Source organism: Prinia subflava, chromosome 13 (assembly GCF_021018805.1).
Source record: "Prinia subflava isolate CZ2003 ecotype Zambia chromosome 13, Cam_Psub_1.2, whole genome shotgun sequence".
Taxonomy (NCBI): domain Eukaryota; kingdom Metazoa; phylum Chordata; class Aves; order Passeriformes; family Cisticolidae; genus Prinia; species Prinia subflava.
This window is the reverse complement of record NC_086259.1, coordinates 5,353,021-5,374,165: the sequence shown is the minus strand read 5'-3', so window position 1 is coordinate 5,374,165 and position 21,145 is coordinate 5,353,021. Positions and strand designations below refer to the sequence as shown.

Below are 21,145 nucleotides of genomic sequence, written 5' to 3'. Positions count from 1 at the left end.
GCTGCACCTGCTGCTCACCGTCCGCTCCATGCAGGTACCGGGGGGCTCCGAGCGGCGCGATCCTTCCCGGGAAAGCAGCGCTGTGCGCCCTCCCGGCAATGCCAGCTAAGGCCACAGATCCAGACTGTTCAAAACTTTACGGGTTGAATCACTAGGGACTTGAGAAAAAACAACAAAACAAAACAAAACCCCAACACCACCCCCCCCCCCCCCCAACAAAAACAAACAAAAAAAAAAACCAAACAAAAAAACTAAACCAAACCAAAGCAACTAGGACAAAAAGTTAGGCTTTAATTTTAGGCATGAACTTACATCTCCTTGAAAAACCACAAAAGCCAAGAAGGACAAAAGTAAGTGACTGAACTGCTCTCCTGAATGGGATTACACATTATATTCTTTATCGTTTTCTATCAAAGAGGGCAAACTCTTCTGCACAGAGTAACACAAACCAGACAAGGGCCATTTGAGTCTCCTTGAAATTCAAATGTAGTTTCCCTAAACGTTTCCTTAGTCTAAACAGGACTTCATTACAGATCAGATGCTTCTTTCAGGATCAAAAATCATTCTGGGCACTAGCAGGCTATGACAAGGAAGAAAGTAACAATGGCAGTGCTCACAGTTAAAGTCTGTGAAGTTCTCTGTTCAGATTGCGTGCCTTTTCGCTGTGTTATTTCTCATCTATCTTCCTTCTGGTTTATGCCTAATGTGAGACACGACACTCACTTTTAAAAAATTCAAAGGTTTCCTAAGCCTTAACAAAATACAACAAAAGACTGAACAAGGAGAAAGAGCAGCACTGGGACTCTCCGTGACTAGCAGCCACGTGCTCATCTACAAAAATGATGTTCTGCTTTTTTATACCCTTGGCCTCTCCCAAACTCTTGTCAGTCAACTTCTCTGCTGTTCACTGGTAGAGATCACTTTCGTACTTGATTGAGGTCAGGTGTTGCCATGCCGAGCTCCTGTAAGGAGCCTGCCCTCCCCCAGATACCCCAACCAGTGACAAGATGAGGGGAAAGGGAAAGAGGACATTGGGGAGAATATACAAAAAAAAGGTAACTCAAATACATCTACAAACCTTCTTCTAACATACACATAGTATTTATCCCTTAACTGTGAGAGCCAACCGTCTTATTACTCATCTCTAACACCTAACTTAACCTGAGCTCCATTTATTGCCATTGCCAAGTCTCTCCCAGTATCTTCTGAGAGAGATGAAGATGAAAATAGATGCTGTCAACCATGAAAAAGGCTATTGCTGCTTGATGGTTGCAGGTGGATGTTGTCTGTAGTTTCTGTGGTACTTAGGGCCTCAACCTGCAGTAAGCTCAACAACTTTCTAACAAGGAACCCTTCTTTTTTATCTCTTCTGTTCCTTTGTGCTTTGTGTTTTGAGGGAGGTATTGGAAGAGTTCTTCTTTTCTGAAGAAACATTACATTCCTTTTGCAGTGAAGGCAATTAAAACTTCCTTGTGACCTAAGCATTAACTTAGAGCTGTCAGCTACTCCACAGCTCTTGGGTGAGTGAAGCTACACGGGTAACTTCAGTTGCTGTGGTGCCTATTTCTAAATGAGCGTGCATGGCCAAAACCTGCCGATCTGAAGACAGCCTCAGGCTGGCTGTCATATCTGATTGTCCTAGTTCTCTGTATAAAAAGACATTTCGTGGGCAAGCAGATCTATGTGTATTTATCTACAAACTCTCCTTTAATTAGAGCAGAGCTAAAACACAGTTCCTGAAAGGTGACCTCACGGGGAGAATGGGTCAGAGTGGGAAGAAGATGAGAACGACTTGATCTGGGTTTCTGCACTGCCAGAAGCAGCTACACACGTGCCAGAACCCAGCTGAGTGAGCAGTACTGCCTTGTACCTCATCTTCCCTGGCTGGGAGGGGAGGAGGAGAGGCAGAGAGCTGAGGGGCAGACTCACTGGCACATGCACTCCAAATGATCCGTGTGGAAGTAAAGGTGATGCAGAGCACATGAGCTGCAGCTGCTTACAAATATTTTATTTAGTTAATTGAGTTGTCATGACAACTACTTCATTTAAACTGCTACAGCATATAAATTGCACCTCACGGAGGCTGCTCTCCTGGACTTTGAGATCCCATTACTGATGAGATGGTATCCAGAAGATAGAGGAAGAGCTGCAGCATCAAGCCAGGTCTTGCCAGGGTTCCCTTGCACCTGGCAAGGAGCAAATGCTGAAAGGCTCGTGCCACCCTCCCCGTGTGTCATTTGAGCTCCTTGCATGCCCTAGCTGGCTTCCTGGTGCCTCTGACTGCAGCTAAGATCCAGTCATCTCCAGAGATAAAATCCTGAAGTACCTCTATAGGTGCTTTGTTGCTTTGTCGCAGTGAGTTCTGCATTGCCAAAGATGGTAAACCTGTGGGTTTCTAGCCAAACCTGCTTATTTTATAGCCCTTTAGACCTGCTGATATTTTATACTGCATTGACAATATTTAGATACTGTAGTAGCAGTAAGTTTAGTCATAATGATCCACATAATCAGTGTCATACATCTCACACAGACCAAGAGTCTTCTCTCTACGAGTCTGCCACAATCCCCAGAGTTACCTGGCCCAAGGCAGCACCAAGAGAAAGTATTTGCTGTCAGACCATCATCCACTGGCTTCATGAGATGGGTTTAGAGTATTAGCTATCCAATTCCAGTGGGAAGGGACATGGTGGGACTTCAAGTAGTGCTTAAGGCTGGCCATAAAACCTCCAGGTGCTTCACAGAGGTGGACAGAATCCACTTCTCTGTCCTGAAAAGCTTCATCTGGGAGAAGAGGAAGAGTGCACAGGAGCTCATGAAATTTGCATCATGCCTGGCTAGAGAGCTCAGCATTCACAGATTTCTTCACAGAAGACATTATTTTGCCTGCTTTATTGATAACAAGCTGTGCCAATGCAAATCCTCGAGGTTCTTATCTCTCAGGGTTTGTCTTCTGAAGGATATATGGATATTCTTTCATCCTCAGCTGAATTCTCAAGGTTGACAGTATCACTGGAGAAGAAATCAAATCATTCCCATCATACAGGTATAGAAACAAAGTTGTTTTTTCCCTTAATAACAGTTGTTTCTGCTTCATGTCTGTATTTCATAACAGGAGAGAAATGTTTCATGGAATCACACAGCAATAAGAAAAGTAAATGAGGTCTATCTTTAATCAGGCCATTTGGAAATCACAAAGTTCACCAGTTCAGTTGTCCTTTTTGCCATTTACCCAGCAAATGAAGAAGAGTTTGCTGGTGCTTGGCCCTTCACTGACTCTGAATGTTCTGTTCACTTTATAGGTATAAAAACTTAAAAACAAATCTCTCTCTCAGTCATCCAAAAGGACACACCACAAGCTCTCCAAATTCAGCAAGTGGCCCAGCAATCTTATCATCTGATGCTGGCAGTATCTATCTGAGAGCTCATATCCATGAGCTCATATCAAAGTATGGAGGATGGGCTGGCCACAAGTGACTTTGGCAACTTTGAGAGGGAGCACAGCTGCTACTCCTCCAATTTCCCAACTGGGAATAACCCTCCACCTCTTCCACCAGACCCAGCATGCTGCTGGGGGAGCCCCTCAGCTGAAGAGGCCCTGCAGATGTTGGACATGAGCCTGTTGTTCAGCCATGATCATCAGTGAGTCCGTCAGTGAGTCCATCAATGACCCCATGACCACATATAAAGGCAGATAAAATGATCCATACCCCTCCTTTTCTTCTTCCTCCAGGACTTTTTCTTCATTTTGCAGTATCTCCACCTTTTGTGAAAGAAAACAATATCCATAAATAGAAGACTAGACACATTGCCAATCCCATTTAAGCTGAGAAGTCCCCCTTCCCCAACACTGGCCTCTCCCAGACACAATGGATGCTGCTGCTTCTCTCTGAATCCTTGTGTTCACTGTCACTTATCTTCCACCTCACATGGGATCCCTGCAATGTCATGCAAATCCAAGCCTGCCAAAAGCCCTGCCAGCCTCTCTTACAGCTTTCCCAAGCTTTTTTGCCAAGCCATCCTATTTCCAGGCCTCCAACAAATCCTGCTGGCAACAAGTGCAGGATGATTCCTGGGAGAAAGCCGTAATGGGCTCAACCGCTCAAAACTCAGGAAGCAAGCAGAGAGGCCAAAGTGCTGGTCTGGCAGCCCTGCAACTTCCACACTTGGTGGAGATGGGTGTGAGCTGCCTGATGCATGATGGAAGGGGAAGAAACAGGGGATCCTCCTGGAAGAGGACAGCCAGTGCTCACCTGTCCAGGGTGGGTCATCGGTGGTCCCAGGAGAGATTCCCTCTCCTTTCAGGACGATTTCTACTGGATCCAGAGAAGCCACCTGGACCTGGAAAGTCCTGCGGAAGACTCCCAGCTCTCCTGGCACATAATAGACTTCCAACACCTGCTGTTGGCCAGGTGCAATGGAGCCCTGCAAGGACAGGAGAGGAGGAAGGGACTGCATCAAAGGTTTGATGAGGGATGGCTCAGGGGGCAGACAGGCTGAGAAGACAGGTTCTCATGCAGAAGAAACCATCACACCACATCATTTTCAACCTTCCTTGTGCCCAGAGGCTTGCACCTCCAGCCCTGGGGTGCAGTGTGACCTCCTGAGGTCTCCCAGGGCTGCAGCCCCAGCACAGCCTGATGTGAGCACAGCTCTGCTGCCTGTGGCATTTGCCCTCTGCCAGCAAGGGCCATGCTCAACAATGAAAGGCTCTTTTGCCAGGCTCAGTGGAAAAGGAGTGAAGTGCCTGCACTCTCAGAGGGCCAGCAGCTCCTGTCACAGCACATCAGCAATTCCAGGCTGGTGTCAAAGGGCCTGATCCCTTATTATTGATCCCAACACCCACACCTTCTGCCTCTGTGGTTACACCTTCCTGACTCCTGGTTGCTTGCAAACATCCATCTCTGGAAATGCAGGAGCAGAGACTAGGATGAGATCTGGGGATGAGAGGGAGGGAAGGAAGGGCCATGCTCCTCTCTGGGCTTCCAGAAGTGCTGTCCAATGCCCAGGCTGGGCTCACCCCAGCGAGGTTGAAGGAAATCAGGGCTCTGGGTGACAGGACACAGCTGCAGCTTTCCTTGGCTTGCCCCTGCACACCGGGCTGGACCCTCGCTCCCCATTCCTGTCCCCAGTGCAGAGAGAAGCAGCTGAGTAGGACAAACCCTGCCCCAGCACGGCTGCAGCCAAAGGGAGCCCGGCCAAGCTGCCAGGATGCTGCTACAGCAGCTGCCTGCAGGGCCCAGGCAGAGCTGTGTGTGCAGAGGCTGGCAGGAGGAGGCACCGGCGTCATCCCTTGCACGAGACACACAGGAAATCATGGGAAAGACATTTGGCTTCCCCTTCCCATTCCAAAGACAGGAATGCTGCTAAAGCTCCAAGACATCCAGGCAGGTCTGAGAAACTAGGATGGTGGGATGCTGCAAACTCTTCTTGCTCTTTCAGCCCTGCTCCTCCCTGGTCCCCTCTCACTGCCCCACAAAGCTCCTGCAGAGAGGCAAAGCTGCAGGAGGGAGGCACCAGCACAGAGGCCTTTCTGGCAAAGGAGCTTCAAGCCCAAGCAAGGAATATGTCAATGCTGCTTAGTGCTGGCAGCAGGGAGGCAGGGACAAGGAATAAAGTGACCCTCAGAAGAGGCAGCAGCACACAACTCCAGTATCAGCACAGCCAGAGAGCTCAGCACTCGTGCCTCTGGTCAGTGGTACCTGCCAGTGCAGGTCATGGGGGAGTCCAGTAGGTGAGCACTTGCTTGACCTCTCTGCCCCCAGCAGCAAATGCCTAGAGCCCTGTCCCTCAGGGCTGGGTTTGGAGTTTCTCCCCCCACGTTTTTCCCTCTTCTCGCCTTCCTTTTTTCCTTTAATGCTCTCCTGGGCCACCTGACACAGGGCCAGAGCCAATGGCTTGTGCTACTCACTTTGGTGGGTACGACCACGGGCACAGCAGGCGGAGGCTTTGCTGCAGCGCCAGTGCCGGAGTTTGGCACCACGAAGGGGAATTCCAGAAGCCCGGTGTTCCGCAGGGTGACCTTTGCCTTGAGGACTTTGGTGTGCACCTGGAGAGAGGATAGAGCAGGGGGAAGTTACAGATACAGGCCTGATGCTGGGAATCTCCTTCCTCTTCCATGGCCTTGAAAGCAAACAGCCACAATTCAACCACACAACTACAGAGAGGTGGTAGAACCATGCAGGGACCAGCAATAAATGAACCAGGGGACGCAGGTCCTCTGCACTCTGAGGGGTCACCAACAGCCAGGAGAAACAAAAGAGGTGGCACTGAGGTGTGTGAGATGAAGCCAAGAGTTGTTAAGTTAAAGAATGAAAGTTGTTGGTTCTAGGTGGTGGTGGTGGTGGTGGTTTGGATTTGTTCAGGTTGATTTGCTGGGTGTTGCTGTGAGCTGGGAGAGGGAAGGGGTTGAACCAAAAGGAAGTAGGATGAGAGGGGAGGGGACAGAAAAGTTGGTGGTCAGAGAGAATGTAAGTTCCTGGGAAAGGGGACAAGGAATGCAATGGGAAAGGGGACAGGGACCACCCTGACAGGTATAAAGGGTACAAAAGAAGCCATTTTGGTGAAGGGTGTGTGTGCTCAGCTCTCTGGATGGAGATGCACACCCAGCTCAGCTGAATGGGTTCTAATGAACAGTTTTCTTTTGCTTCCATGACTCTGTCCCCATTTAATTGTATCTACAAGTTAGTGCATTTCCAAGAGAGGCGTTCCAGAAGAAAAGGCACCTGCATGCAAAGATTGGTAAGAAACATAGAGGTGGCAAGAGAGACACACAGGGCAACACAGACAGGCCCAGCAGCTGGAAATATCTGTGGGCTTTTAGCTGGAAAGAAGCAAAGGGGGATTATTCTGGGACATGCTCTACTGAAGTGACTGAAGGCTCAGCTTCCTCCCTGGATTCTTTTGTGGATCATGCAAGAGCATTACACAAGAGAATGTCCTTGGAGCTCAAGCTTGAGGAGCAGATCAGTGGAGGAATATCTCAGGGCCATGTCACTCTGGACATCTTCTCTGGGACCCTTGTCTTCCCCAGGAGGCAGTGATGGGTGCCTTGAAGAGGACAGGGTGATGTCCCTGGGCCAGGGGAGAAGGGAGGGGAGGGGTGGAGATGGCCATTCTAAACCAGCTTGGATGCCGGACGTATTTCTCCAAGGTTGTATTCTGAGCCCCAGGAACAAAGGAGCTGGGAAGGGGAGAGAGCCTGGGAACGAGGTGGGCAGGAACCCCCTGGCCATGATTGCAAGAGGAGCTGTGCCAGGAGAAGCCTGCGGTACCTGCATCCCCCAGTCAATCTCCTGCACGTCCAGTTGGTAGCTGGGGCACGAGGCCTCCCCGGTCACCACCACCTGGTAGGTGGGGCCTCCCTGCACGTGGCACAGCGCCGTGACACGGGCCACGATGTTGGCGTGGCCAAAGAAGGTGAAGGCGACCAGCTGGCTCTCTCCTGGGGGCAGCACACCCGACAGTGGACGGACACCAAAAACCTGGAGGGAGGGAGGAGAGATGGAGGTGTTGAGGGTGGAAATGGATGCAGAAGAGCAGCTGTGTCTTGGAGTAAAGTACAGTCATAGCTGGAGGGGCCTATTCCCCAACCACAGCCAGAATCACCCTCATCTCACCCTGTGTGCGTGCCACTGGCCAGTGGAGGGGCCATGGGGAAATCTTCTCCATAATCATTTATCCATGAGTATACACTACAGTAAAGTAATGAAATGGCTCCTGGCAGCAAGAAATTCTCTCTGCTGCAGAACTTGTCTTTGGAAACACTTCTTACTGCCTTCAGAAAAACAGGAGACTTGGAGATGGGAGCCCCTGGAGCTGCGGGAAAGGCTCATCTGACTTTTGAGGCTTTTCCCTCTCTCTCTGATTTACGTGCTGCTCTCTCAAGCTGCTACAGCCAAAGTTCCTACAAAAATTTCCCGTCAACCACCTGATGAGGTAAATGGGAGCAATGCCCTCCACAGGTGCTGCACAGGGAGCGTCCTGGGACAGCCCCATCAAACGTCCCACATGGGCTCTGCAGTGACCAGTTGCTTCAGCAGAGCTTTGTGATGGGCTCGGAGGGATGTGAGGCCCCTCAGTGGGCAGTGCTGAGGGCCACCCATGGGAGTGGGGCTACAGAACTGCATTCCACCCTGGAAACATGGAAGTGAGACAAATTCCCACTTACCTCCTGCACTGTCACGTTGTGCTGCTCCATCTGTGAGAACTGCCTCAGTCCCCTCATCCTCACTGGGCTCTGAGGCTCCAGAGCAGTGGATGACAGCTCCTGGAAAACAAGCACCATGGGCTGCAGTGAGCACCAGGCTGGTCTGAGCAAGGTCACTCTGCTGCAGGCTCCACCACCTCAGCACACCAGGAGCAGCTGAAAAGGGAGCTGGGCACAAATCAAGGGTGAAAATGTCCAGGCCATCAGTGAAGGGTGGGTCCAAGCCCAGCCACAGATGAGACCTGGGCTCCATCTGTGCTTCCTACATCAAACTTGCACGAGAGAACTGGGTGCCCCCAGCACTCAGGCAGGGAGGGTTGGAACTACATCATCTCTGAAAGTCCCTTCCAAGCCAAAGCATTCCAGGATTCTAGACTGGCCACTTGAATTTCCCTGGTTTATTTGTGCATGCATGGCAACAACCAGGAAATAAAGATGGTCTTATGCTTCTATCTGAAAACATTCAGCCACACGTTTGTTGCATCTATAGGACTTTGTTCTCCTGATTCTGAAAAGCTGTGCAGAATTAAAACAACTGGTAATTGAGTGTGAGCAGGTACAACCCCTCTCCTTAAACTTAATGCCAACACTGGGGCTTTGAGAAACTCTTCTGCTTCCTTACATCTTTCTTTTTTTATTGCTCCATGAGCAGCCCCTGTTCCCCATGATGCAGAACAAGGGGCCACTTCCCACCCCAAAGCACTAATGTTCACCAAGTTGGCAAGTTGGCAGATCAAAGGCCTTTTTCCTTGTTTGGAGGAAGAGACAGTGACTTTGCAAAGTCTTGCTTTCTAGAAGACAGCTCTAGAGCTGTCACTGCCATACCAGCTTTTGGGTGAAGGCAGAGATGGGAGTGCTCTAGCTGTGTTGGGAAGGGGGTACATGGAGATCAGGACTCTTCATGACTTGACACACAAAGGAAGCTGGAAGTCTTCCCATCATGATGCAGATAAGGACCTCATTTTACATTGTAAAGAAAATAAGGCCAAAAAATCCCAAACTCGGCACAGGTCTGTAGGATCTGAGGGGGCTTCTCTGAGCAAAATTTCCCTATTTCTCCCTCCCCAGACACCCCATGTCCAGCTGCCACTCTCAGGGCACAGGACAGAAGGGCAGCAAAAAGGGAGGCTGGCACGAGCATGACTTTTTGGTGGCAAACCGAGGAGGCAATGCAAGTGGTAGGTGCACAAGAAAATCTACCTCTGCTTCCAGGGAGTCCTCAGCATCTGCTGCCTGCTCGGCAGAATCCTCCAGGTCAGAATCGTCCTGATCAGAATCATCCTGATCAGAATTCTCCTGGGCAGGATTCTCCTGGGAGAGAGCCTCCTGGGCAGGATCCTCCTGGGCAGGATCCTGTATTGTTTGTGAGTTTTCACTTGACTCCTGCACAGTTTCAGTCTTTGATGACTGCCATTCGAATTTGGGTGGTTGAGGCCTGAACCTGGAAAATAACATAGCTGTGACTGTGGGCCTGTAGTGGGAGAGAGAGATGCGTGCAAGAGCAGCTCCTCAGTGGGATGCAGCCCCTGGCTGAGTGCTGCTGTGCTGGAGCAGGTCCATGCTCAGAGCAGCACAGGGATGATGCACATACCTTATGGTGTTCACCTGGCTGTCTGTCAGGAATGACCAGTGGTACTGGACAGGAATTGGGCTGCAGTTGGTCATCTCCATGTACAGCATGTGTTGAGTGTCGTTTATGATGCAGCCAAAGTCCACGGCCTTGGTCTCCAAACGGAGATTGGGGAAGTAGACTTCTCCCCGAACAGGGATCCGCTCCACATGAGGATGCTCCATGAAGCGTATCCCGAGAGTCTCCTGTACCACCCTGCTGTGCAGGTCCTTCTCATAAGCTGGGTTAAACTGGATGAAGAGGTGAAGTTCCTCCCCTACATCCAGGGTCACAGGCTGTAAGGAGATGAAAAGCGTTAATCACCTTTGTGATGGAGTCCCAGGGCCTGACAGCAGGAAGCAGTAAACGTTCAAAGTGTGACCCCAGCGTGGGCTTCTCAGTTCACCATCATTTGTTTAGTGAGGATCTGTCTGCAGACACCACACTCTGCTCTGAGATTCTCTCAGGCTCACGTTTTTGTGCTCAGCAGCAGTACAAGGGGGTGGCTGCTGGAGAGCTGGGATGCTTTCCAGGAGACACCTTTACTGCATGGCTTGCCCCAATCTGCTTTCCTGCTCCCCTCTCCTCCAGTGTTAGAGCCAGCATGGATGTTACCAGCTCAGGTAAGATTCTGATTCCTTCAGCAGCTCTGCTGGTGCAGCTCAGGCCAATCCACTGCTGACACTACAGAATAAACCTCTCAACTCGAGGACCTCCCAACACAAGAGCTCCACCACATCCCTCCTCTTCAAAGCCCACCAAACAAGCCCACAGAGGCTCACCATGGAATGGGCAGGGAGGGGCTGCTGGTCCACACTGCAGATTAGGAATGGCTTCTCCAAGTTCAGCACAATGCTGAAGGGCAGTGAGCAGGTGTTTTTTAAAGACACAGGCTGGTACTGCAGTGTCAGGACATCACTAGGTTTCTGCAGAAACAGGAGACAAGGGAAAACAGCCTCAAGTGGCCATAGACCTCCTTCCCTTTCCAGTGAATTTCACATTTTTCAACCCCAGAAGTGCATATATTTCTATTTCCTTCCAGCCAATTTAAGAGTTACACCTTTAAATGGCAGGATGCAATCCAGAGACTTACCTTTACCACACGGAAAGTGATCGTTCTGGAAGAGATTTGCACAACGGGGCAAATGAACTTGCAGGTGATGTCCACGTGCATGATACGTTTCTTTGTTTTCCCCACCATTGCATCACACAGCAGCCTCTCCTTCACCTCCTGCATGCAAGATTCACTTGTCACCCAGTGTGTGCTGGCAGGCCAAACCCCCCACACTGGCCTTCCACCCACCCATGGGCTCTATTCCTGTCCCTTTTTATTAGGGACTCTAATTAGTCTCTGCTCTCCTCAGTAGCTCTCTTCTCTTTCTGTCCTGCTGCCCATTTATTCTAAATATCTGTGCCCAGGGATCCCGGAGCCAGGGAAGGCATACCAGATTTAGCTGGCAGCTTCTCTGCAGAGTTTCATTTCCCCTGGAAAGAAAGGTCCAGGTAGGAGAACATCCCAAGACTCTGCTAAAATCTCCCCCTCTGAGTTGCTCTCCATGGGTGCAGCAAAACCTGGCTGCCCCTGGGACACCGGGGCTGGCTGAGAGACTGGGGCGAGCAGTAAAAGGGAAGTTGACCAAAGTCCATTTCTTAATGAGAATGAGCCCTGGGAACAGTTTCCTGCCTGGATGGACATGGCCCACTGGGTTTTCCCCCTCCAGGACTCAGGGCTAGACCAGCCCTCTGCCCATGCTGCTCCCAGGCACTCCTGCCATTCACAGGGCTTTTGTTTTACTGCCTGCTTCCCTCAGAAAACCGCTTGACAGTAGTTTAATTTACTTCCTGCCCAGGCTTCTAATCTAGGTGCAACTTCTTTTCTCTGCTCTTCCTTTCTGCCTCAGCACATGACACTGCTAACCCGTTTGGTCAAAGGAGCAATACTTCCTTCAGCCTGTATTTTGGGACCAGCAAGTTTGGTTTATGGGAGCCATGGAAACACAAAAGAGCCTTAGCAACTGCTGGTGGCCAGCAGGGAAAGCAACTGGCCTTAAACCAGTTTCCTGAAGTCACTTGCTCCTTCTCCCAGACAAACGTCAGGGGGCTGCAGAGGATAGGCTGCAGATCCTATCCTATAGGGATAGGATCTATCCCTATAGATCCGCTGCCGCAGTGGAGGGGATCTATAGGGAAGGCTCAGCCCTTGGCAGGGGCCTCACCTGGGCAGTGCTGGAGCAGCCTTCCAGCACCATCTCCACACTCTGGCCTGGCCTCAGGTCCATGTGCGACGGCCGCAGCTTGAACACGGGGCTGCCAGGTCTGGGCCTCTGGGAATCCTCCCCACTCCTGGTGCCAGCCGGGCCAGGAGGACGAGCGCGCCGCCGGAAGATGCGGAAACCTTCCGTGCTCCAGCAGAGCCGCTGGAGGCGCTGGCCTTTGTTGGTCAGCTGGAACTCATAGCGGCACGGAGTGCAGCTACAAGAGAAGCAGAGATGGAAAATGCCATGGGAGCTGCTGTTTCCCTGTGGTCTCTCTGGTGGCATTCCCTGACTGCTCTGCATTCAAACCTCCATCAAAAGGCTGCCCCAGCTCAAAGCTTCAGCCCTGCCAGCTCTTTCAGCTTTTCCGTGTCTGTGGCTTTCCAGGATATCCAGTGACTCTCAGGTGACATATTTCTAAAGGAATTCCTGTGGCTTCAGGGAAACAGAGCTGGGGCCTTGAGTATTGGAGAAGAGCTAGCCTGAAGGACTATGGAAAAATTGTTCCTTGCACAACCCACAGGAGAAGTGGAAGCTGAGAGTCTCCTACCTGAACCGGTACTTCAAGTCAAGGGCCGGAGCGAAAGGTTTATCAGTGACAATGGTGGTGCCAGTGCCCACAGCCTGGACAGAGATGACGAACGTATGGCTGTTCTCAATGAACACCTGCACCTCATCCTGAAATTTCCTGGTGTCATTCACGTTGGCTATGACAGCCACAGACACCTCAGTATGAGGGGGGATCACTCCTTTACTTGGCTCAATCCTCCAGCGTGAGCGTTTCCCAGCCTGTAAGACAAGCCAAACACAAACTTAGGATGGAACCCATGGACCCTGCTCTGCTGTGAGGTGCAGAAAACAGAAAGGCTAAGGAGAGGATTGTAAAAACCACAGAAGTTTAATTTCCCTAAGTGTAAGCTGTGGTGTCTGGCAGCAGCAACTCTCCAAGAGCTTCTACAAGGAGTATTTTACCTTCCTTTAACAGGCTCAGGTCATTAGCCCCGTTTTGCTCAACGCAAGGGATGCTCCTCCTCAGGAGAAGGTTATTCGCCCTCCTGGCTCTCTTGGCAGTGCTTGCCAAGGGAAGCTCTTTACTCTCTCCTGGCTTCCCAACAGCAGAGCTGGGTCTGCACAGAGGCTCAAGGCCGGAGGAAGCCAGGACTGCTCAAATCCCAGCCCAGCAGCCACACAGCTGGAGGACACTGCTGAGAGCCTGAGGAATAACTCTGCAAAGGCAGCTGAGCAAAACCCCAGAGTCTCCTTTCCCAAGGGGCCGTCAGTGCCTCTCAGCAGCCCCTGAAGGACTGAGGCCCTCCCTTCCCACTGATCATCAGCTGTAGAGAGCTGCCCCAGTGCCCTCTGCTTTGGAAAAGCCAGCTCTATGTCCTTAGAGCAGGGCAGGAAAGCAGGACACAGAACAAAACCTGCAAGATACGCCCTCTGGGCATGGCATGGCCTTCCTAAGTGTTCTCATTCTCTGGTTTCTCATGGACCTCCCTCTATAGATGGGGCAAGAGAGCTGCAGCTGCCCTGGGGAGGGAGGAAAGGCCTTGCACCAGCCCAGCTGTGCAGGCACAGCTCTGCAGGTCAGGCCCTGGTAGGAGCATGTGAAGCCCACCCTTTACATGCCAGGCCCACCCAGCCAAGGTGCACAGCTCCCTGCAGAGGCTGAAAGCAGAATTTCATTGTGGAGTCAGGGAAAGCTGCCCTGGCAATCCCCTGCTTTGGGGTTACATTTATCTCCTAAACAGCTGGAAAAGCAGGAAGAGGAAAATTCACTCCATTCCTCCTTGGTCCAGGAGGCTGAGCCTGGACTCTCACACAACACCCACAAACACAAACAAATCCACAGTGTCAGGCTTGGCTTGAACCGGCTCCAGAAGTTGGACCCAGCCAATATAGAGAAATATCAAATCTCCTTTCAAAGCTGTTTTCAAGCCTCTCCCAGATGCCCCCTCCAGCAGGGAGCACATCCCACTCAGCCCCAAGCCAGGTCCCCTTCCTGCCAGAGGAGGAGCTCCAGCTCCAGCCCTGCAGCTTGTCCCCCTAAGTAACCTCCACGAATGAAACAACCTTCCTCTGCAGGTGGTCTCCAGAGATATTCTGCAATGCTACAGAGACCACAGGCTCTGGGCGTGCACAGCCCTCCCAGGTGCATTGGTGTGCAACATCCCTGCTGGTTTGACTCACAGCAGTTGTGAGACTTGCCTTCCCTGAGCAGTCTGAGGGCAGATCTCGTGCCCTGGTTTCTGCCATTACCAGAAGTTTGGCACAAAGCAAATGCAAATGGAATGGGGAATCCATGGGGAAATCCAGGCCCTCCCAGGAGCAAAGGGCCACAGGCTTCTCTCGATCTCAAAGCTCTGAAAACATGACTTGCCCAGCTAAATCTCTTCCAGAAAATAAAGAGAGAACTTGCAAACATGATGCAGACTCATTTGTGCTCCAGCCTCTCTGCACACTATTTCACAGAGGTGTGCCTGACATCCTGGCTCCTCTTGCTCGTACTCAGATGGAATCTCTTGCTTCCACTCACACAGAACACCACAGAAACATTGCATACAACAAGTCAAGGGCTGTCACTAAGCAGCCCTTTTCCCTGGAACCCAGCCCCACAGACACTTACCATCTCTGCCCAGAAGGTTGCAGCAATGTCACTGTGATTGGAGACATGGACAGGTCTGCACCTATCTTCTAAGACTGGGATAGTGCCAAAGTTTATCTTCCTCCGATCGACACAGACAACGGGGCCGTGGCTAATGCACTCTAAGTGGATTTCCTGTTCCATGGAGAAGGTAGGAAAGAACAAAAAAACGACTCAAAAAGGAGAGTTTTAAAAACTTAGCCAGCTCTAAGAGCATTCCTAGACTGGGGATAATTTTGGCCGTTTGAAGTTGTCAGTGATGTTGACTGAAACAGAAGGCCTGGAGCAAGTGTGGGGTCTGCAGAGGTCCCAGCTGAAAGCCACAAGCTCCCATTATCAGGGGACACAAACTGCTGTTTGCCATGCTTGCCTCTTCACACATCCTCCTTCCTCCATAGGCAATGGCTATTTCCTCTGCCTCCTGCCTGCTTCATTCACTGCTCCACCTTGCCCCAAACCACCTCCCCAACTTCTGCTGCTGCACAGCCATCCTTGATGAACACTAAGCTCTTTCCCTTTCACAAAGCTGCACTTGTGAAACCAGCACAAGTCAGAAGCAAAGCAGGCACTTCAGAGTAGAGATGAGGCAAGTTAGCTGCCTTCAATTTGTGCCTGTCTGTATTCCTCATATAGAGGAGAAAGGGGCATTAATTAGTAATTGCATCATTCAAGCTGTATTTTTTCTTAAAAGAAAAGTCTGAACTGACTTAAAAATAGTCTGAAACTCAAAAGGCTTGTTCTTGCAGAGCTGGCACAGACAGTGGGACAAGGAACATGCATCCCTTTGCTAAACTACCTGCTCACACCACTGGAAACCAGGACAATTTATTCAGTCTTGCTGTATTTCAGTGGTCCTAAACACCCCAACTCTTACAGAGGACTCGAATGCATAACACTCCCAACACTGGAGGGCTTGAAGTATGATTTGAGTACAGAAGCAACCAGCCTCCATGATGGCAAACCTTCAGTGATGTCTGACTTGAGGGAATGGCATTGACAGCTGCCAGAATTCCCTTCAGTCAGCAGGAGCAGCATCCAGAAATGCACACCCCTTTGGGACATACATGACTGCGCAAAGAAGAGCCAGACATGACTGGTACCTCAGGAAAAAGGAAGTAAAGCCCTGCATGGTGATGGATTTTTCCCTCTGGGAGAAGGGAGGCCCAGGGGGCTGCAGCCTGGCTGATGCTGCCCAAGGCTCCCTGGGAGGAGAAGCTGGAGGCAGGAGCTGTGCCTCACCAGCTGGCTTTGCTTGCAGGTGACAGTGGGGCAGAAGCAGCAAAGGCAGGGCAGAGCCCTTTGGAGGAGAGCACAACAGCACCTGGAGGATGCCTGGCCTGCCTTCAGTTAGCGTGTAACAGTGGGATATGTCCTCACTGAGGAAAAGGCTTATAAAAAGGCACAAACCCTTCATGTACAGCATTCTTAAAATGGACAAGAAAAGCCCTGTTCACCAGCATTGCAGGCAATGCCACACACAGGAACAAGAATAAAAGCAGAGGGCAACTTTGTCCTCAGTGTTATTGCTACATGCACACCCCCACATCCTGCAGCACTGCTGGCTTTGGTGGGCTGGGAACGTCACAAATCAGACTATTTAGGGGTGAAGAGCACCCATGGCTGCCAGACAGGGCTGATAGTTTGTAGTCCTTCTTGCTGTTATGACATGTGCCTCTTTTCGGAGCTCTCTTAGAATCTTCTTTAGAATCCTTAGAATCATCTTTAGCATCTTCAGAATCCTCTTTTAGGAGGCTTTAGGTCAGGAATTGCTTGCCTCGTCCATTTCCAAACTTGGTGGAAAAAAGCAAGCCAAGTCTGTGCTCCAGATGAAAGTAGTGTGGACATTGGTGTATTTTTGGCTGGGCTTTTGTTGAGGAGATGTGATGGATATTTCTCAGATCTGAGGGACCTGGCTTTCAGAGAAGCCTCAATCCAGCTCTGCACAAAAGATTCCTTCAGTGTGGTCTTGTACACAGAGCTTGCTTTAGCAGGATTCAGGGATGTCCCTGTGTGATCCTGAACAGCTGTAATGAAGCAGCATCTCGTCTGAAAACATGGCAGAGCGAGAGACCCAGGGACTGCTCCGGGTTTCAGACTGGGCTGTTATCCCATCTCCCAGATTTGTTACTGTATGCTGGGTCAGGCATTGAGATTGCCCTCCATGAGGCTTCCTTCTTTCCTCTTTTCTATGCAGAAGCTGCTGCTTATGCCACCAGTGCCTTCTGTCCTTGTCCACACCAGCCAGATATCACAAGTTGCTGAAGAATCCCTGTACACCTGACACCCCCTTGGCACACATCTCCCCTGGCTCTCACCAGCGGCGATCCTGCTCTCCCAAACACGGCGAGCTCAGCAGTGACGCTGCACTCCCCCAGTGACTGGGCCTCGAGTGTAACTGGGATCTCCACTGAGCTGTGAGCCTCGATGATCCCAGCTGGCACAGAGCTGGAGTACCATGCAGCAGCCTTCTCCTTGTGTTCCTAGAAGGGACAGGACCAAAAGCAACTTCAGAACGGAGCAAACTTTAACCTTCTTAACATCTACCACCAGAGCAACTCACACACTCTTGTAAAAATTCTCAGGAGAAAGCAAAAAGGCAAAGAAGAAGATGCAAGGTGTGGGTGCTGAGCCTCCCCAGGGGTCCAAAAGCTGCTGTATCCACAGACATCCACTTCTGTGCTGACAGGCTCCTTGCATCAGATTTTCACTGCCCTCTAAGCGCTTTTGACTTGAAGACAAGTCAAAGACTAGAATATAAACATCTTCCTCAAGACTTCAAACTGCTTCCCAAAGTTTGTATTCAGGTGCCTGTTCCCAGAAAACCTTTAGGTTTGAATAGAAACCAGCAAGGTCTTATCCAAACCCTTTTATTCCCCTAATAATCCCCTCAGTAACATTTGAGGTGGAGGCGGATGCAAGGCCAAACCTGAGGGAGAAGACAGTAGCAGCCAGGAAAGTCGCTGTCGTTCACAAGGGTCAGCTTCTCGTCGGAGGGGACCGTCAGACAGCAGTGCCCGAACATCACGACAGGGCTGAGCACTCTCAGGGGAGGAACGATGCATCTGGGCAGAGAAATGACCCCAAGGGAATTAGAGAAACTGAGACGTTGAGAACTTTTGTCCTTGAAGAGCATGGAATGGAGCATGAGACATTTGTCAGATCAAATAGAGATTTAACAGTCCTACAGTGATAAATCTCCTTTAACTTCTTTTCACTCAAACACCTCTTGTCAAGGAGGGGCAAACCCTGAGGCTTCGCTCTGCAGAGGCTTCCAACTGCCCAGGCAGAGCATGTGCCCTGTTCCAGAGCTGTCTTAGCAGTTTTGTCCCTTCTTTGCCCAAGGACACTTGCAAGGACTCCTGTAACAGTCCTAGTTGTCCATGAGCTCTGGGGGAGCCTTTCCAATGAGGACCAGTGCCCACAAGGGCTCAAGGAACACAGGACTCCAGTGTAGAAGGGAAAATGACTCTCGTTTCTCCTACTGCACTGTTGTCCTGCCTGAAAACTGAGTCATCTCTTCCAGCAGTGGAGGGCATAAGGGCCTACAGAGTGGGTGATCAACTTCCTCCAGTTCCTACAGCTCCCCTGAGTCTTCACCCCACACATCTCTACACTGACTGTCCCCATTTGCACTTGCTTGACAAAACTGCAGCCCAGGCTCTGACTGGATGGCTCTGCCTGGGAGAGGGAACAAGCACCAGGGAACTGCATCCCTCTTGTCTTCATACTGACACCCAGAGCAGCATAGCAAGATGGAATTCTGCTGCAGCAAGAACAACTTTTGGCCTCAACTCTGAGAATGTTACTCAAAAGAGCCAGAGGGAAGCAGCAAAACCTGAGCTGACCCGCCACATCAAAGACTATATTCCTCTTCATAAGACCTTTTGCCCTTCCCACTCCTGCCACGAGCCTCTTCCTCACTGCACATGCACTGCTGAAGTGAAGCAGACCCCAGCTCTCAGCAGGCTGCTCACTGTGTCCCAAGCCAATGCTGCAGGGCGGTCACAACCCAGCACAAGTTCACCTCTTGCAGGAAGAAGGACAGGCAATCCTTGGGAAATCTGTTACCTCTCAAGCACCAAACCCCAGGCCAACAATTAATGTTATTCCTGCTCCCTTTAGAAGAAGGCCTAGGGCCATGCCTGGCTGTGAGCAGGGAGGGCATCTCACCATGGGCTGCTTTCCTAGCACTGTTCCTATGTGTAGATGGGCAGATCCAGCTCACTCAGCAACACTCCTCCTTTGGAGCTGCAGCCAGGCAGCATGCTGGAGGAAAGGCAAGCAGCTGCAAGAAAAGCACTGGTACCTGGCTGTGAGGGTCAGTGCCAACACCTTCTTGCCAACACCATCCACGTCCACCACCAGCTCCAGCTTGTAGTCTTTGACAGTGTTGGAACACAGGGTGACCTGGTAGAAGAGAAAAGAAGTGCAGCAAGCATTTGCTCACTCCCAAAATCTCATCACCCATGTGTGGTGTCCTCCAGTTCTTGTTCCATGGTGGAACAAGGGAGGATTTTGCCTTAATTCTTCTGCTGGTTCATAAGTAGAGCACAGTCTTCGGGAACAACAAAAGCCTTCTGGCAATATCAGATTTGTTAAAGGGACTAATTTTTCACCTGACTACAACAACATAAGTGCAGAAGTCTGTTGTCTTGAAGGAGTCCAGCTTTACAGCAGGAAGCTGAGGGCAAAGTGTGGCCCAGCACATGTTGGGCATTTCATTGCAGAGTATTTTCTGTCTCCACTGAAGATCCCTGCAGTGAATGCAACTCATCTGCTCCCCAGCAGACAAGAAATGAGACCAGGAAGAAAACTGCTTTCTACAATGATATCACTCTCTTTAACAACAACCTTCTGTTTTCATGTTTCCTCTGCCCACTGTCAGTCTAAGAAATCGCTCTCAAAAACACAGGAATGGCTTCAGGACTTGACCATCTGGTGCCTGATCTCAGCTTGTGATTTTGGAAACAAATCAGTGCTCCTTCAGGAACATCCCGAGTAACCCAGCTCACAGAGGCCCCACAGTAGTGCAGACCTCTCACTCACACGATGCTCCAAGCTGGCAGCAGAGCTAAAGCCCTCCCACACTCCAGTGAAGCTTCACCTCCACAGGCTGGACTCTTCCCATACCTCGATATCCTTGGATCCCAGGCCAAAGACATGGACTCTCTCGGGACTTATGGTAAATTCCCTTGGCTTCATAAGACCATGAGCTTCCTTCCTCCAAGACTGGCTGCTTAGTTGGCGTATCTGATCAGAGCTGCCAATGCTGGGCTGTCCCGAGCCATCCCCAGGAATGTGGAGGTTGACATCCATGGAGACCGGGGAGGTGTTGAACAGGCAACACTTCAAGGTGCGAGGAAAACCTGAGAAAATGACACCATTATCCATTTAGGCACAATATCTCATGATTCCTCGAGTGACTATCCTGGTAGGATAAAACTGTGCTTGGATTTTACCTCTTTGTTACCTGAACTACAGCTCATTATTGCAGTGGATATATGGCTGGGCTGGCCAGCCATGTGTGGAGGGGACATCTCCCCCAGCCTGCTTACCAAGAGTCATTTGAACACAGATGGGGAGGAAAAACAAACTGCAGGCACAGCCCAGGGCTTCTCCATGCCCATCAACAGTGATCACTGCCAGCTCCAGCAGTGACCCCAGCAGGGAGGCAAGAGAGGCACAGAGAGGGCAAACGAAAAGGATGTCACAGTCCCAAATGCCACCCAGGTGACCAGTTGCAGACAACAGTCAGCAGCACAGTTAAAAGAAACAAAGACAAAACAGCTGCCCCCAGCTGAGGAAGCCTTAGGAATGAAATCAGATTAAGCAGGATGCATCTGCTAGTACCGAACCGGTGCCTTTTTTATTGTGGCACTTATTGAAAAGGAAACCAGAAGTGGCCAAACAGTGATGCTGACTTTCTGTTTCTTTGGTCCTGTCTGATCTCACGGTAACAAAAGGCTAGCTGAGGCACCAGCAGCCCTGAGTTAACACCCTGAAGAGGCAGTGGTGGAGGAACACGAGTGATGAATGCTCTCATGTTCAAGAGCTCCATTTCAGCAACACACCAAGCCCTCACTCTGGTGCGAGCCCAGGCACACTCACCGAAGGAGACCTCCCCGAAGTGGAGGGCGGGCACATCAAAATGGAAAGTCGGTGCCACCACAGAGCCCCTGCAAGGACAAAGGCAGGGAGGCAGTGTCTTTGTTAACGGGAATTGCAAAGGGTGCGGGTGTCCTTAGGGAGGGGGAGATAAAAGCTGCTGTCAGAGCCACCCTGCCTTTCAAATCAACCCAGCACCCTGTGCTCAGCACAGCAGCCATGTGGACAGGAGGCAGCCAAAGCAAAGTGGTCAGCAGCTGACAGACTATCTGGGACAGGCCCTCAAGCTGCTGTGACTTCTCCTATCATCCCTTTTCTTCTTTTTA

General features: G+C 50.7%; 1 protein-coding gene across 1 annotated transcript in view; it reads right to left on the bottom strand.

Moving 5' to 3' along the window:
- Positions 1 to 326: 326 nt before the first annotated feature.
- Positions 327 to 21,145, bottom strand: part of HYDIN (HYDIN axonemal central pair apparatus protein) — a 32,393-nt gene continuing 11,574 nt past the window's right edge. Inside the window, exons 13-30 of the mRNA XM_063410735.1 lie at positions 20,823 to 20,890; positions 19,845 to 20,080; positions 19,021 to 19,121; positions 17,641 to 17,776; positions 17,030 to 17,194; positions 14,697 to 14,849; positions 12,621 to 12,859; positions 12,032 to 12,287; positions 10,909 to 11,046; positions 10,598 to 10,741; positions 9,798 to 10,111; positions 9,407 to 9,647; positions 8,168 to 8,266; positions 7,272 to 7,481; positions 5,909 to 6,046; positions 4,251 to 4,422; positions 3,708 to 3,760; positions 327 to 3,009 (exon numbers count right to left, since the gene is read on the bottom strand). Of these exons, the coding sequence (XP_063266805.1) occupies positions 3,741 to 3,760; positions 4,251 to 4,422; positions 5,909 to 6,046; positions 7,272 to 7,481; positions 8,168 to 8,266; positions 9,407 to 9,647; positions 9,798 to 10,111; positions 10,598 to 10,741; positions 10,909 to 11,046; positions 12,032 to 12,287; positions 12,621 to 12,859; positions 14,697 to 14,849; positions 17,030 to 17,194; positions 17,641 to 17,776; positions 19,021 to 19,121; positions 19,845 to 20,080; positions 20,823 to 20,890 (2,830 nt within the window). The 3' untranslated portion in view covers positions 327 to 3,009; positions 3,708 to 3,740. The remainder of the gene's footprint in view (positions 3,010 to 3,707; positions 3,761 to 4,250; positions 4,423 to 5,908; positions 6,047 to 7,271; positions 7,482 to 8,167; positions 8,267 to 9,406; positions 9,648 to 9,797; positions 10,112 to 10,597; positions 10,742 to 10,908; positions 11,047 to 12,031; positions 12,288 to 12,620; positions 12,860 to 14,696; positions 14,850 to 17,029; positions 17,195 to 17,640; positions 17,777 to 19,020; positions 19,122 to 19,844; positions 20,081 to 20,822; positions 20,891 to 21,145) is intronic.